Source organism: Phacochoerus africanus, chromosome X (assembly GCF_016906955.1).
Source record: "Phacochoerus africanus isolate WHEZ1 chromosome X, ROS_Pafr_v1, whole genome shotgun sequence".
NCBI lineage: Eukaryota > Metazoa > Chordata > Mammalia > Artiodactyla > Suidae > Phacochoerus > Phacochoerus africanus.
The window spans coordinates 28782543-28800493 of record NC_062560.1 but is presented as its reverse complement, the minus strand read 5'-3'; the positions used below and the strand labels follow the sequence as shown (position 1 = coordinate 28800493).

The window sequence follows — 17951 nt, the reverse complement described above, 5'->3', positions numbered from 1 at the left end:
GCTCACGCCATCGCTGGATCCCACTGAGCAAGGGCAGGGATCGAACCCGCAGCCTCATGGTTCCTAGTTGGATTTGTTAACCACTGCGCCACAATGGGAACTCCAAGAGGACACTTTAAATGGAAAATTTAGTAAGATTCTACTTTTTTTCTTTTCTCACTTTCAATCAAAGTGAACACAGCAGTTTGTGGAGTTTTAACAAATGTATATATGAAACTAACCGAAACCCTAGTCAAGACATAAAACATTCCTATCACTCCGGAAAGTTCTTTTGTGCCCCTTGCAAGTCAATCACACACTTTACAGGCAACCACTGTTTGAATTTCCATCACCCTAGATTAGTTTAGCCTCTTCTTGAATTTCAGATAGAGCCATGCAGGATGTGTTTTTTTGTGGCCGGCTTTTTTCACGTTCTATGATATCAAAGAGAGTCAACCATGTTGTTGCATATATCAGGTCACTTTTTAAAAACTGCTGGAACAGTATTTCATTGTTATTGTTCTACGTTTGGCAGACATTTGAGGGGCTTCCAGTTTGGGCTATGACAAACTAAGCTGCTATAAACATTCATGGAAATAAGTCCTTCTATATACTTTCTTTCCTCTTGGATAAATCCCTAAGAGTAGAATGCTACAGATGCATATTCATTTTATAAGAAACTGCCACACAGTTTTTCAAAGTGGTTGTATCATAAATATTAAATTTAAAAAAATACTGTATAATACTTGTATACATATTATATAATACATATAACATATGTAGTAGTATCACAATTACTACGTATGAACATTATTCCCCAAAAGGATGATTTTAGTGTTAGATGATAAGATATAAGAATGCTTTTTTAAAAACAGATCTTTATTTAAAAAACCCTTAGGGAGTTCCTGTCGTGGCTCAGTGGTTAATGAATCCGACTGGGAGCCATGAGGTTGCGGGTTCCTTCCCTGCCTTGCTCGGTGGATTAAGGATCCGGCGTTGCCGTGAGTTGAGAGGTGTAGGTTGCAGACGTGGCTCGGATCCCGAGTTGCTGTGGCTCTGGCGTAGACCTCCGGCTACAGCTCCGATTAGACCCCTAGCCTGGGAACCTCCGTATGCCATGGGAAGCGGCCCTAGAAAAGGCAAAAAGACAAAAACAAAAACAAAAACAAAAAACCCACCACCACCACCAACAAAAAACCCCTTACACTCAAATCTGCAAGGCAGCAATTTGGCAGTGATGGAGACACAGAACTAAATGACTTCAAGGTCAATGCAGAATTTCTGATATCTAATACCCCTTTGCTTTATTATTTTATTATCCCTACCTTTTCTGTCATCCAATTCCTAAGCCATAAATCATAATTTGCTGAGTTACCAAGTTACTGCTTCTTTTCTTGACTAATCCTTCAAATCTTCTCAGGCGGGTGTTTGGTCAAGTTTACAAAGGCATAGGGCAGGTGTGGTGAGATGGACTAAGAAACATGATATATCTTTACATATTAAATTAAGAAACCTACCCTTCTTTTGGAAACTCTTGTTTTAGTTCTACTTGATGATGACTAAGTAGTTCAGCTGTTTTTGAGTTGAAAACCTGAAAAAAAAATACAGCAATATTAGGGTAAAAATGCAGGTAGAGAGCAAAGACAGTTAATAAGTTATTTTGTGGGAGTTCCCGTCATGGTTCAACGGTAATGAACTGCTGAGGACATATCCATGAGGATGCAGGTTTGATCCTTGGCCTCACTCAGTGGGTTAAGGATTCAGGGTTGCTTTGAGCTGCTGTGTAGGCCAGTAGCTGCAGCTCCAATTCTACCCCTAGACTGGGAACTTCCATATGCCATGGGTATGGCCCTAAAAAAAAAAGTTATTTTGTAACTGAAGTTCTTAGTCACTGATAGAAAAAGTCCAATCAGATGAAATGCTATATAAGATGTTCCACTTTCTCTTCGGATAGAATCATGTAAGTTATAAAGTAGCTTCTGCACTAACTTCTGAGATAAATAAAATCTATTAAAGTGAAAGAGGCAATTCCTTATTCTTAAAAAAAATGGTTACAGAGGTAGGAAATTTAATACATCAACCAATTGATAGTATGGATTTCTTTTAGAGAATAGGGAAACCAAGAATAAAGAGAGCTTGGTGGAAGTTTTCATCCTGCAGCCATCTTGGATGTGGAGACAATAAGAGTCACATATGCCTAGGCAGGGAAGCATGCTATGTAAATTCTTTTGAGGGAAGTGCAACAGACACATCTAGCTCTTATAAGAGTTAAACCAGGAGTTCCCATCATGGCTCAGTGGTTAACGAATCCGACTAGGAACCATGAGGTCTCGGGTTCGATCCCTGGCCTCGCTCAGTGGGATAAGGATCTGGCATTGCTGCGAGCTGTGGTGTAGGTTGCAGATGCGGCTCGGATCCCACGTTGCTGTGGCTGTGACGTAGGCCAGCGGCTATAGCTCTGATTCGACCCCTAGCCTGGAAACCTCCATATGCCACAGGTGCGGCCCAAGAAATGGCAAAAAGACCAAAAAAAAAAAAAAAGAGTTAAACCACGTCAGCAGGGGAAGAAGTGCATGGTGGCATCAAACTGAGTGCTCTCTGTGGCATGCTTATCATGAATTGCTAACCCCTGATTATAAAACATTAAAACCAAAGGATGACTTAAAAATTATATATATATACACACACACATATACATAAAAAAGAAAAATAAATAAATAAAACCAATGGAAGAAAGCTACCAAAGAAGTACAATATAAGCATTTACAATTTTAACACTAAAACAACTTTTTTTGGGGGGAGGTGTTCATATCCGAAGCATACAGCAGTTCCCAGTCTAGGGGTCTAGAGCTGTAGCTGCCACCAGCCTACACCACAGCCACAATAAAGTGGGATCTGAGCTGTGTCCGCGACCTATACCACGGTTCATGGCAACGCCAGATCCTTAACCCACTGAGCACTGGGGATCAAACCTGCATCCTCCTGGATATTAGTTGGGTTCATTACCTGCTGAGCCACAATGGGAACTCCTAAGACAACACTTTTCCAAAAGTTAGCAAACTTTTAAAAAATATATTGTCTGTCACCTGGGTCTACCTAGACTTATCAAATTACTTAGTCTTTAAGAGTAAAGATTCATATTTTAATTAAAATTAACTTCCAAAATCACTATAATTGCAGCAGGAAGGTCACATCCAATTAGTTAAGAAAATGTTTCCAGGTCTAGGTTTACTGTGGGAGGAAAATTACTCACTGAATGAAGACTAAGAAAGAGAAAACAGGAGTTCCTGTCATGGCGCAGTGGTTAACGAACCAGACTAGGAACCATGAGGTTGCGGGTTTGGTCCCTGCCCTTGCTCAGTGGGTTAACGATCTGGTGTTGCCATGAGCTGTGGTGTAGGTCGCAGACGCGGCTCGGATCCTGCGTTGCTGTGGCTCTGGCGTAGGCTGGTGGCTACAGCTCCGATTCAACCCCTGGCCTGGGAACCTCCATATGCCGCGGAAGCGGCCCAAGAAATAGCAACAACAACAACAACAACAAAAAGACAAAAAAAAAAAAAGAAAGAGAAAATAATCAGGGAAAACACGTGGTAGGCTGGCTTGCTACTCCCTCTCTCCCCCCCCACACATCACATTTTTTGGAGGACATGATAAATATAATGAAAGAAAGAAGGCAAGTTCTCAAGTCCTTTGAGGAGATAAAATGTCTTACAGGTCAAAGGTTAACTTGACACATCATAAATAAAAGGCACTGGGCAGATGCCCATGTAGTATCCTGGTAATTTACAACTTGACATTGGGTCATGTCTCTAAGATGTCCACTCTATCTGACCTGTTTTATGGGCTGTAGTATCTCTGGGGCATAGAACAGTGCCTAACATAGGGTTGATAATAAGTATTTGTTGAATATCTAAAAACCATGGGTCGGGAGTGCCGGTTGTGGCACAATGGAAACAAATCTGACTAGGAACCATAAGGTTACAGGTTTGATCCCTGGCCTTGCTCAATGGGTTAAGGATCTGGCAACGCCATGAGCTGTGGTATAGGTCACAGACGTGGCTCCAATCCTGCATTGCTGTGGCTGTGGTGTAGGCTGGCAGCTGTAGCTCCGATTATTGGACGCCTAGCCTAGGAACCTCCATATGCTGCAGGTGTGGCCCTAAAAGACAAAAAAAAAAAAAAATAAAGCTATGGTCTATGAGGTACTTATTAGGAGGAATAATTATCAAATAAAATGGGAAATGGTTATGTGGCAGAAAACCTCTAATAGGAAACCACAGTTGTATAATTTTTCTTCATGTTACTGCTGCCTCTAGAGTCTACTCAAGTCCCCAAAAGGCTCTGGGATGAGAAACAAGGTGTGTCTTTTTGTTGGGTGGATTTATAAAGACCTCAACAGCAAACCTATGGGATTATATAAAGAGAAGATACCTCTTCCATCACTTCCTGGTTTTAATTAGGTTAACTGCAGGATCCTCACACTAAAAAGCGGCTTAGAAGGCCTTTGGAATGGGCACGGAAAAGTGAAGGAATTTGGTAAATGCTAGGTGCCGTATTAGAGTATGACGTCATCTGATCACACAGCATTTGGATGTAACAGGGTAGAGCCTGGACCACTCTACTTCTTTAGAGCTCTGAATCTGAGGAGAAAATGCGTATCACCTTTAGGTATTTAGGATTTGACACTTTGTATTACTCCCAAGTTTGTGGGACACTTTTTTTTTATTATTATTATTAAAGTATAGTTGACTTACAATGTTGCTGGTTTCAGGTACAGCAAAGTGATTGTCATTTTTTTTTTTTTTTTTTTTGCTTTTTAGGGCTGCAGGTGCAGCATATGGAAGTTCCCAGGTAGGGGTCAAATCAGAGCTACAGCTGCTGGCCTCCACCACAGCCACAGCAATGAGGGATCTGAACCGTGTCTGACATCTACACCACAGCTCCTGGCATTGCCAGATCCCCGACCCACTGAGTGAGGCCAGGGATCAAACACAAATCCTCACAGATATTAGTCAGATTCCTTTCCAATGCACCACAATGGGAACTCCAGTCATGCATATATTTTTTCAGATTATTTTCCCTTATAGGTTATTATGAGCTACTGAATATAGTTCCCTGCGCTACAGTAGGTTCTTGTTTATTTTATAAATAGTAGGGTGTTTCTGCTAATCCCAATCTCCTAATTTATCCCTCCCCACCCCCTTTCCCCTTTGGTAACCATAAGTTTGTTTACTCCTCTGTGAGTCTGTTTCTGTTTTGTAAATAAGTTCATATTGCACTTTTTTTAGATTCCACATATAAGTGATATCATATATATCTGTCTCTGTCTGACTTCACTTAGTATGATAATCCCCAGGTTTACCCTGTGGAATGTTTCTTTAGATTTAATATTTTAGAATCTGCAACTTCCTTAGTGTGGCACCATCCAAAAGAAATATAATGCAAATGGAAAATGCAAGCCACATATTTAACTTTAAATTTTGTCAGAAATTTTCACATGTAATGCTCTCATACTGAGCTCTAAAAGACTAGATAATACTGACAAACAAGGTTAACCTCTGGGTTCTCTAAGTACCAATGCAGTGCTTTTCCAGGACAAAATCATACTGAGACGAATGAGGACTTTTGCATCACCCACGAAGTGGCAGCGGATACAAAGAGGTTGTCTGACATAGGGCTATAAGTGCTATAAAGGGGAGTAAGGACACTCAACCCAGATGTGTGGGGGTCAGAGAGGGGTTCTCAGAAGAGGTAACTTCCAGGCTAAGATTTAAGGTAGAAAAGAAGGGAGTCCCTGTGGAACTGGGAACAGTGGGGGAAGTTAAGCTGAGGCCAAGAGAGCAGCTATTTATCTGCAGAGATCCAGATAAGTTGCCCAGAGGGCCCCCCTTGGGGGCCAGCAGCAGAGGGGATGGGATGATGAGGTGCATTGCTGAGAGATATTCAACTGACTAGAGCAATCATATGCTTCAAGGGCATGAATGCATATGCCCTTGATGCATATAAGGAGTGACAAAAAGAGATGAATACTCGAGGATGACAGGTTACAAGTTACAAGTTAGGACAGGTGGTATTTATAAGACAAAGTAGGGGAAGGACCTGTAGTTAAGGGACAGATGGGGTAAGGAGATTGCAATTTTCATTTTAGATAATGTGTGTTTGAGGTGTAACACAGAAAAGTGGAGACACCCAGCAGTCAGCTGCTTATGTTTTAGGTCATAAGCTTAAAGAAAGAGCTCCACTGTAGGTCCTGCTGTGGTGCAATGGGATTGGCTGCGTCTCTGGAGAGCTGAGACGCAGGTTCAATCCCCTGCCTGGCACAGTGGGTTATGGCTCTGGTATTGCCACAGCTGTGGTGTAGGTCACAACTGTGACTTGGATCTGATCCCTGACCTGGATGCTTCCACAGGGAGCCACAAAAAAGAAAAGACAAAGCTCCCTTAAGGGTACAACCATGCAACTAGTAGATAAATAAGTCCTGGAGAGCTAATGCACAGCATAGTGATTATCGCTAATGGTACAGTGTCATCAACTTCAAAGTTGCTAAGAGACTAGATCTTCATTGCTTCCACTACAAAAATAAATGATAATAATGTGACATGATAGAGCTACGTGGATAATACTCTGGTGGTAATCATATTGCTATTTACAAATGTATCGAACAACATGTTGTACACCTTAAATTTGCCTAAATTATGTTAATTATATATCAATTAAAAATAAAAGGAACAGATCCATTCTTAGGATTTCATGTGGTCCAGAAAGGCAGTTGAGAACTTCATGGTTGGTGTAACAGGGAGGCAAAGAGCACAGGCCTGGGAGAGAAGGGGCTGGGGGTCAAGTCCAGCCCTGCCGATGTCAGCTGTTTGACTTTATTTATTTATTTTTTTTCTTTTTGCTATTTCTTGGGCCGCTCCCACGGCATATGGAGGTTCCCAGGCTAGGGGTAGAATCGGAGCTGTAGCTGCCAGCCTGCGCCAGAGCCACAGCAATGCGGGATCCAAGCCGTGTCTGCAACCTACACCACAGCTCACGGCAACGCCGGATCGTTAACCCACTGAGCAAGGGCAGGGACCGAACCCGCAACTTCATGGTTCCCAGTCGGATTCGTTAACAACTGCGCCACGACGGGAACTCCAGACTAACTTTTCTAAGGCTTGACTTTTCCAGGACTAAGAGGATTAAATAAAATAATGTATAAAAAGTATTTTGCACAGGGCAGGCACATAGCATGTGCCCAAATGATGTTACCACTACTGTTGTGGCTACAGCTGCTACTATTTTTTATTACTGTTACTATTATTACCACTACCACCAGCAGAGCAAATAGGTGACAGGATTCAAAATCATTTCTATATTCAACTCTAAGCCCAAATAATGTTAGTTTCAGACTGGGTTTTTTTTTTTTTAAAGGTGTGGGGAGGCAACGAAAAACTGAAGAAAGAGAGTTCCCACTGTGGTGCAGTAGGTTAAGGATCTGGTGTTTTCTCTGTGGCAGCGAGGGTTAGGTCACTGGCCGGGTGCAGTGGGTTAAGGACCTGGTGTTGCTGCGGCTGTGGCGTAGGTCAAAGCTGCGGCTCGTATTCCATCCCTGGCCCGAGAACTTCCATATGCCACTGGTATGGCCACAAAAAAACAAAACAAAACAAAAAGCCGAAGAAAAAAGTTAACATAGGAAAAGAATTCAGCATAGTACAGGCATACAGCAAAAACCTAAAAGGTGTTACTACTGCTGCTGCTGCTGCTACTACTATTGCTACTTATTGTTATTGTTATTGTTACTTTTATTACCTATAAGCAGTAGAATTAGAAGTCACTGGTTCTTGGAGTTCCTATTGTGGCACAGCAGAAATGAATCCGACTAATATCCACGAGGATGTGGGTTCTATCCCTGGCCTCACTCAGTGAGTCAGGGATCCGGCGTTGCTGTGAGCTGTGGTGTAGGTGGCAGATGCAGCTTGGATCCCGCGTGGCTGTGGCTGTGGCTGTGGCATAGGCCAGCAGCTGTAGTTCTGATCTGACCCCTAACCTGGGAACTTCCATATACTGCAAGTGCGGCCCTAAAAAGCAAAAACAAACAAACAAAAGCCATTATTTCTTTTTTTTTCTTTTTACAGCCATACCTGCAGCATACGGAAATTCTTAGGTGAGGGGCTGAATCAGAGCTGCATTTGTGACAGCTTTTGGTAACGATGGATCCTTAACCTACTGATCAAGGCCAGGGATCAAGCCCACATCTTCATGCATACTATGTCAGATTAACCCCACTGAACCACAGTGGGAACCCCTAGAAGTCATTAGTTCTATATTCACCACTATGCCTAGATCATGATCAATTCCACATTTGGAGGAGGAAGAGAGTTAAAAAAAAAAAATCAAACAAGGAAATTTTTTTTAATCAAAAAATGTTGGCAGCTACAGCTGGGATTCAACCCCTAGCCTGGAAATCTCCATACGTCACAGGTGTGGCCCTAAAAAAAAAAATGTTGGAAAAGGACTTTCTAAAACAATGCATATCTTCTGTCTCAGCAGAAGGGGAGTAGTGGAGAGATTACTTAATAAGGACTGCTATCCTTATTAAATAACTGTCTTTAAGGCTTGCCTTGCTCACCCAACTCAGCCATCCCATCATAAACATACATTCACTTCCCTCCCCAAGGTGGCTTCCCCACTAGCCTACTCATGACACTCAACTTTACTGTGTGATAAGACATTTTTCAGGAATGTAAAGTCCCTCTCTAAAATACTATGATACCATGTACATTTGCAGAACCTAAAATAAAAATACTAGCTACAAATATGTTACATTGCAAATCTGACCACAAAAGCCTAAAAATGGCAGCTTCCAACAAGCCACAGCAGTAGAGGAAACACAGCAAATGGCATTCTGTTTTTCTTAAAAAATGAAATTGTATTAGAGAGCTGATAACATAATCTAATATAGCTACAGCTGCCGAATTCAACTTTTCCCAAGACCCCACAAGCTTCCCCTTTCCACGCTTTCAATCCAAGTGTTCTGGTCAACACACTGAGTCCTGTAGATCTCTCTGTTCATCTAATGAGCACCAACCACACGCCAGAGGCTGTGTTAGGCTTTGGGGAGGGGGAAGCAAACTATTCTGCTCCTTGAGGAACTCAAAAGCTCTCTTAACACTTAGGCTTGTGACAGACAAGAAGACAAGAGAGGGTGGTAGCTCTCTCACGAGAACATGTTTCTGCAATTTCCGTCATGTGATAGGCAAGAACATAAACCAAGAAAACAAACTAGGGTGGGGGGAAAAATAACACAAAAGAATCATAATTACAGTTATTATAAAGGGGGCCTCATTCCAACTATGAGCTAAATTAGTTTCACCAAATTTACTGTTCATTAGTTCCCGGCCCCTAATGGGTGCTCAATAGTTATGTGTTGAATAAAGGAAAGCAAGCAAGCAAGCGGAAATCCATTTCTAAACGTGGAGATCTCTAAGTATGATGAACCAACCGGAGCCAAGGCAGTGTTTCTTGCCAAAACAAGCATGGAGCTACAATTCTAGTCATTCTTCATAAATGCAGGCTATTGGAACAAAATGATTATGCAACCATTATCCACAGTGACTACACCTAAGCACTGCCCAGGCCCTCCGCTTAATCTGAGTCACAAGATGATCAAGACCAGCAGTACTTATTCAAAGGCAACATTTTTTACATATTGTGAAACCAGTGTGTAAGTATGTTTTTCTTGGTGAAGACTCATTTGTGCCCATAATCAGAACTGGTAAGTAGCCTGCCTAAGCCTCCCATCTTCCCTCTATGGTATAGGCCATTCCACATTTAAGGTTCTGCTTCTATGAATTCAACCATGTATCAAAAATGTAAAAAAAAAAAAAAAAATTCCAGAAAGTTCCAAAAAGCAAAACTTGAATTTACCCTGTGCCTGGCAACTATTTACATAGCACCTGTGTTGTATTTACAACTACCTACTTGGCATTTATATTGTATTAGGTTTAAGTAAACTAGAGATGGTTTAAAACATATGGGAGGATATGTGTAGGTTATAGGCAAATACTGCGCCATTTTATTACAAGGGGCATGAGCAACCTAGGATTTTAGAATCCACAGGGGTCCTGGAGCCAGTCCCCCAGATATCAAGGGACAACTGTACTCAGGTAGCTGGTGAGCCTAAGGCAGGAAGAGTTACCAGGATAGGCTTTTGACTAGATTTAAGCTTAGTTCCACCAGATACTCTGCAAGCTTGGGCGCACTCTTCAGCATTGTCTAATCACCTGGGGCAAGGAGCTTAATAATACAACCTACATCACAGTTGTTATGAGGATTAAATGAGATAATCCTGGAAAAGCCCTCATGGAAATACCTGACACACTTGAAGTCACAACATATTCCACGCCTTCATTTTTTTTTTTTTTTTAAACAGTCAACCTAGCGGGTAAAAAAAAAGTTACCAAGTCAAAGAAGGAAGTTGACTGTTTAAGCTGACGCTTTTGTCTTATAAAGAAATGGCCCCTCCTTTAAACCTGTTACACTAATTCTCTTTCCAAGAAGTTCCTGCTCTGCAATCTGGGTAAACATGTGCCAAGCCCAGTTCACTTTCCTATCAGACAAGTTTCCTATCAAATTCTTCCTTTGGTACAAAACATGTGCAATGGGTCCCAAGATTAATTCTTTGACAACTAGAGGAAGAAATGAACATACTCTAAAACTAGCAATTAAGTAATCAAACATAACCAAGTCAAAGCATTTTAAGTTTCTTTGACAAGGTAAAAAAAAATAATCAGAATTAAAATTCAGTTGACCTATAAAAATCTAGTTGACAAACATATATAAAGTGCTCCCTGTAGGAAAAAAAGGTGTTCATTTGTCATGTTGACCCAAATATTTTAAGGACTACAAAGATGAACAAGTCCTTAAAGAGGAGGTTCCTGCTTTCAAGTACAACAGATATATAATAACACAAAGTGGGTGATAAGAACTACGAATAGAGACATAAAATACTACAGGAAGGGTAAAAAAAATTCTAAGGATTTGAGGAAGACTTTGACTAAGAGATGGCAGTTGAGCCACTATTTGGAGGTAGAATAGAATTTCAAGAAGCAGAAGTTTCCGCTGTGGCACAATGGGTTAAGAATCCGACTGCAGTGACTCAGGTCACTGCAGAGGTGCAGGTTGGACCCCTGGCCCAGAGCAATGGGTTAAGGATCTGGTATTGCCACATCTGTGGTGCAGTTTGGCACAGGTTAAAGCTATGGCTTGGATTAAATCCCTGACCTACGAAATTTCATATGCTGCCATGTGGCAATTAAAAAAAAAAAAAGAATTTCAAGAAGCAGATATGGGATAAAAGGGAGGAGGCATTTCCCTTGGGTGAAAGAACATGAATAAAGAAATGTTGTGTCCTTTATGGGAGAAAGCCAATATAGCTGACATAGAAGATGGGAAAATAAAGTTTAGAGGTTATTGGTCTTGTGAAAGTTGAATTAGATATGTAAATGTAGTGAATAATGGTCAGGAAATTATTTTAATACTTTTCACTTTATAAGCTTCTTTGTGACAGTTCTTATCTGCTGTATTTCTTCCTGGGAAGGTAAGCAATTATTTTTGAGTCATAATTACAACGTGGACTAGTTGGCTGGAAGAACTCCTGGGAATCACCTAGTGACTGAAGCACTTATTCAGCAAATCTATTATCTATATTTTTCAGGGAGTGGTTTAGCAACCTCTTTCCTTATAATCAAGGGGGTTGGGAGTGGGGAAACACCTTCCAAAACGATTCCCAAATTTTTCTCTACTTCACACAGGATCACTACGTCTTCAATCTACCTCTGAAGCTTTCCTTCACAGCTGTTTCTCAAGGAGCAGGAAACTTGATGGGTCAACTTTTATTTTGTGTGTGTTTTTTTTTTTTTTAGGGCTGCACCCACAGCACATGGAAGTTCCCAGGCTAAGGATCGATTCAGGAGCTGTAGCTGCTGGCCTATGCCACAGCCACAGCAATGCCAGCCACAGCAATGCCGGATCCAAGCCACGTCTGAGATTTGCATCACAACTCATGGCAATGCCAGATCCTTAACCCACTGAGTGAGGCCAGGAATCGAACCTGAGTCCTCATGGATACTAGTCCGGTTCGTTACCAATGAGCCACAATGGGAACTCCTTGATGGGTCAAATTTTAAGCATCATTCTATAAGCAGGATGGGAATCTTCTGCATTTGCACCTTAGCTTACACACTGAGATCAAGCTACAGCAAAACTGAACCCAACTGCTATTTATTTATTTTAAAATTTAATTTTTGTTATGGCTACACCTGGGTATATGGAAGTTTCTGGAGCAGGAATTAAATCTGAGCTACAGCTGTGGCAACATCGGATCCTTAACCCAGTTCACTGCAGCAGGAACTCCTGAACCCCATTTTTTTTTTTTTTTTTTTGCTTTTTAGGGCCATACTCAAGGCATATGGACGTTCCCAGGCTAGGGGTCCAATTGAGGCTACAGCTGCCAGCCTATGCCACAGCAACATCAGATCCAAGCCGCATCTGCGACCTACACCACAGCTCACCACAACGCAGGATCCTTAACCCACTGAGTGAGGCTGGGGATTGAACCTGCAACCTCATGGTTCCTAGTCAGATTCGTTTCTGCCGTACCACGATGGGAACTCCTGAAACCAACTTTTAAAGGCTAATGTTGTTTACATCATACGCTGAACCACTGATTCCTTCCCCACCAATGCAGAAAGATGCCTCTTGGGCAACAGAAACTGAGGTACCAGGAACATGCAGTAGATAAAGACTGCTGGATGACAAGGACAACAACAGTAAAGAGTCAAAAGAAAAACAAGCACAGCAAGGCTGGCAACAAAAAAGGAAACCTACAAAGTTATGAAATATCTTACCCACTTTCATTGAGGGCAAAGGCTGTATAAACTAGAGAACAACTGCCACATTTGGTTTGGCCCCTACAGTGCTTTATGAACTAGTTGCCAACATTTGAGGACAGGAAGATTTTACTGAAAACTCTTGGAAGTACCAGCTTTTCTTAAATAATTCGAAGATCTGGCAACATGGGGCTAATGTTCCTGCTTGGCTGTACCCCTGAGCCTGAGTTTGCTCTCCCTCCTCTACCTGCCTGGTCCCTGCAGGCATCTGTATGGGCAAATCTTGAATAAGGCTTCAAAATTCAACCCACAGTTAGTCAGCATACACGTCTCAATGCTCTTTCTTAATTTGGAAAGATGGTAATGATGATTGAGTATTTTACATATTAAATCCAGTTAGGCAAACTTTCTTACTTATGATTCAGGATTACTTTCCAAACATTTATATGAAAATCAAGACAAAGTGAAACCTGCCCTGGGTGATCATATGATAAACAATATAAGAGACAGGAGAATTACGTCTTGGCAGCTCAAACCAGGGTAGGTCATTAAATACCATTCAAACTAAAGCTTGACTGAAGGCTTTCACTTCAGACAAGAGAAACAAGTATCAAAACCAAGGTACAAATTCAGGTTTCAGCTAAATGGTCACAGAGCTTTCAAAATATATACCGTGTATATACACTGTATATACACGGTATACTAAATAATGCATGAAAACATGATTTGAGGCAAAGAAGTGAAGAGAGAGCTAAGTAATCATTAAATATTTACATCAACTTGCCAGGTTAGTCAAATGTCCATTGAAAGCATGGGCTCTTGGAGTTCCCATTGTGGCACAGTGGTTAATGAATCCAACTAGGAACCATGAGGTTGCGGGTTCGGTCCCTGCCCTTGCTCAGTGGGTTAAGGATCCGGCCTTGCCGTGAGCTGTGGTGTAGGTTGCAGACGCGGCTCGGATCCTGCGTTGCTGTGGCTCTGGCGTAGGCCGGTGGCTACAGCTCCGATTCGACCCCTAGCCTGGGAACCTCCATATGCCGTGGGAGCGGCCCAAAGAAATAGCAAAAAGACAAAAAAATAAAAAATAAAAAAAAGAAAGCATGGGCTCTTAACCAACAATCGTTTATTTAAATTATTTTTAAAGTACCTTACTGAACTCAGTGCTAGATCACTGTAAGAGCTAGTTTTTTAATTGCACAAAACAATTTAATCAGCAGAGAGTCACTTAAACAGCACTCCATTATGTCAAAACTCTGTCATACATGGTAAATAAAAAAAAAAATTCCCTGTCAATTTAAGCTGTGAAGCGAGGAGAGGACAATCATCTTTGTAATGCGCAAAGTATCAGAGCTAAAATTGACAAATCCTCGAGATTAAATTAAGATTCTGGTTAAAGCAGTGTAATCTGACTCTTTGCCAAAGTGTTCGGCCACTCTCCCCGCCCTCCTCCTAGCGTTCTACCTTCTGCAGTTTCTGGGGAGAGGAAGATAACGCATCATCACGCTAATACTACATTCGTTCTACTGCTCCAAAGGACGCTGGGTTAGGCTACCACAGTCGTGACACAGCTTCCCCCCCACCCCCGCCCCCGCCCCATCCAAGGACGTCCTGCTCCCGGCAGGCCAAATGCTTCTGGGGAAGACTGCAGCAGCGGTCAATGTGGCCACCTGTCCCTGGCTGCAGGCGGGCCGCTCTGCACGGATGTTCGGCGAGTCCTAGCTTCCTCTGGGGTAGGAGTCCCTCCATTAGTAGGGGACCCGGCTCCACAATCAAGGCCAGGGCTGCTCAGCTCAGCTGCGGGGGTCGCGAGAGGCTGTGTTCCCCCAGGCCCGGGCGGAGAAGCTCCAGCGTGGCAAGTCCCGCTCTAGGGCCCTTGGCCTCCTTCCCTTGCCTGGGGGCCAGGGCTCTGGGTCGTGGGAAGAACGGGACGGCGACGCGACATCCCGCCCCACGGTCCCAAGGCTCCCGCTCAGGTTCAGCACCTCTTCAAGTGCAACCCCCGGCTCACCAAAAAGCGCGTCGAGCTGGTGCCCTGGTCCACTGCTCCCACCAACGGTCCCAAAACTGCTTTATTCGCGGCTGCCATGAAACCAGCTTGGGGTCGGCGAGGAATTGCAGCCCGTTTCCTTGGTGACGGCGGCGGGCGGAGAGTAGGGCGGCGAGTCGGAAGGGCCAGGCGGCTGGCGGCAGTAGATCGATCTGTTCGCGCTCCAGGCAGCCCCTTTACCGACTCAGAGCCTTTACCCCGCCCCTCCAGCCCAGGCCCCGCCCCCACCCGCGTTCCCCACGACTCCGGGGGCGGGGTTGGGGCAGGGGCTGTCTGCCTGGCCAGCCAATTACCGAATGCGGAAAGAGAAGCGCTGTTCAGACAATCTGAGGCTAGAGAGACCTCACGGGGGCGGGGCCAGGGCGCGGCGGAGGCGGTGGCCCGCGCGGTAGGTCACGTGGGCCAGGGAACCCGGCGGCAGAACCATCCTGCTGCTGGGCCGGAGGCGGAGGCCGGTGCTGCCCTTTGGCAGGGAGGGTCAATGGCCCGGGGAAAGGGCACAACCCCACCCACACCCTGGGGTTTCCTCTAGCGGCTGGGTCCCAAAGGGCAGAACTGCTTGTTCCTCTGGTGGGCTGTGCAGAGCACGGCGTGAGTCACTCTCCGGACCAACCCTGCCAGGCCTTCCCGCGCTTCCCACGCCCCGCCCACTTCCCCCGTTCCCCGCTCGAGATCAGAATAATCCCCCTCTAGAGGGACTGACCCTTTGTAGGGTCACATTCAGGAGCAGCGCAAATCTTTTGCCTTTGGAGGCTTTTCAGGGACAAGGAAAGCCTAAGTTCCTTCGGTTTAGCTTTTAGGGGAAGCCCTCAAAATCACCCTCCCCAGGTCATCAATTGACCACCCGCGAAGATTTACCGAGGCACCTCCTTGTCCTGAAGCGCCCTTGCTCCTAGCTTGACCTGACTCTGTGTCTCCTCCCTCACACGCTATTTCCTCGCCATAGGTTAAGTGCTCTAAACAGCAAAAGGAAAGAAAAGAGGCCTTCTCATTTGACCTTGAATTTACCTTGCCAGGATTCCTTTGGATCCTGGAACTATGAATCTTGTTCCAGAGTTTGAAAACCCCTGGCAAGGTTGCAGAGGTTTTCAAACTCTGGAACAAGATTCACTGTGATGAGTGGTTTACAGAACAGGGCCGGGCATATGTGTGGGTGTGTGCACATGCATTTATTTATAATTTATATAGTTATATATTCATTTTTTCATGTATTTAAAATGCTTCCAAAACAATATTTATCCTTCTTTGCTATACATTGTGAACTTATTTATACTATTGCATATCATTTTTTAAAATGCTGGTTGGAAAATCACTAAATTGACTTTGTAAACCAGGCCCTATCAATATCAAAAGCATTGTACTATTCCCACTCTCACTTTTTTTCCTGTTCCATTACTCCAGTCTCTGTGTTCTGTAACATCATTTCTATTTTACACCCTCTTGCTTTACCCAGCACCACCTCGCTTATTTATCTCTGTGTTTATAGTTTTACCACTTTTGCTCTGGAAGCAAATTTTCTTTTTTCTTTCTTTTTTCTTTTTTGGGCTTTTTAGGGCTGCACCCGAGGCATATGGAGGTTCCCAGGCTAGGGGTTGTATCAGAGCTGTAGCTGCTGGCCTACTCCACAGCCACAGCAATGCCAAATCAGAGCCATGTCTGCAACCTACACCACAGCTCACAGTAACGCCAGATCCTTAACTCACTGAGCAAGGCCAGGGATTGAACCTATGTCCTCATTGATACTAGTGAGATTCATTTCCGCTGAGCCAAAATGGGAACTCTGCAAATTTTCTTATGTTCTGTCTAGAAATCAAATTGTGGTGTTCCAGATGAGGCCTACTTATGGGGATGCTGAATTTAATAACTAAGGATAAACTGGCTTGCTTTCAGATAGGAGTGCAGATGGATCAGTATTTCTGAATTTTCTGGAGAAGACACAGGCATACAGGCGAATATAAAGCAACTAGGCTAACTTGCCCCTAAACTCCCTGAAAAACCTTAATTGAACGATATAGATAAAGATTTCCTTGACTCAAACTAGCAGTAAAAAGAAAGCCACCTAACCTAACACATGGATCCAATTTAAAAAAAAAAAATCCCTGCTCATGTTTGAACTTTTACACACTTTTGACTCTCAGATTCTGACAGAACAGCAAATTATGTGTTCAGCAGTATTGTGTGATCAGAATTCAGAAGCTTCAAAATAAGTAGGGCTAGATATACATGAATGATTCTGAAATTTATTGATTCTGTGGTTCCTGCAATAGTTTGTGTTCTGCATCATCATTCCTTTTACCAAAACAGAACTTAAAGCCATTGAGGAAATGTGACTTATGCACATCTCATCCTGAAGGAATATGAACTTTGACCCCTTCTTGTCTTAACACAGGCATTTAGAACATCTGCCCAGTGATCCAGATACTTAAGATACTTATCAGACCCTTACTCTGAAATAACTCATGATCCCTTACAGACAAATATTTCCTTTTGATGCCAGAAAGACGTTACTGGAATTTGGGTTCTTTTTCACACAGCTGAAAAATGAACGTCAAGAACACACAGACAGCAAGCAAGCAAAGTCTTTATTACAGGAAAGCAAATAGCTCCCAGGACAGCTGGGAAGGGGGAGAAGAGCCCCCCTCTCTATTGTCTTATAGGGGTTTTATCCCTTAAAGATGGGGGGAGTACCAACATGGGGTCCAGGAAGATGTGGTTTTCTCCTATTGGTCTTGCCCAATTACCTATATCAGTCTTTGTCCAATAGGGGCCTTAGGGTGGAAATGTCCCATAAGTCTCAGGGTTTCTTTGCCCATTTCTTCTTGTAAACTGAGTCACAGGGGGGTAGGGATTAATGTCCATCTGGGCATAGGTACACTCCCTACAGCAAACAAGGCCTGTGGGGGTGTTACTCCCTGGAGCCCTTCAGCCACAAATGTTAATCAATAGCCATATCAAAGAATGTGTGGAAACCCATGCTCCTACACTGACTACCTGAGTTATTATTCTGCCTCACTTTCTTGTGTTGAGTCAGTTGCAAGTCTTGAACAACCTTG

At 43.3% G+C, this 17951-nt stretch overlaps 1 protein-coding gene across 4 annotated transcripts in view; it reads right to left on the bottom strand.

Annotated features, from left to right (window-relative positions):
• GK (glycerol kinase) overlaps window positions 1–15100 on the bottom strand; it is an 84605-nt gene extending 69505 nt beyond the window's left edge. For 3 of the 4 annotated variants that reach the window (XM_047764478.1, XM_047764476.1, XM_047764477.1), the window contains exons 1-2: window positions 14860–15097; window positions 1497–1570 (exon numbers count right to left, since the gene is read on the bottom strand). In XM_047764478.1, coding sequence (XP_047620434.1) covers window positions 1497–1570; window positions 14860–14937 — 152 coding nt within the window. In that variant the 5' untranslated portion in view covers window positions 14938–15097. Of the gene's footprint in view, window positions 1–1496; window positions 1571–14859 lie in introns of all 4 variants that reach the window. The other variant, XM_047764479.1, reaches the window with a different exon arrangement.
• Between the last annotated feature and the right edge of the window lie 2851 nt (window positions 15101–17951).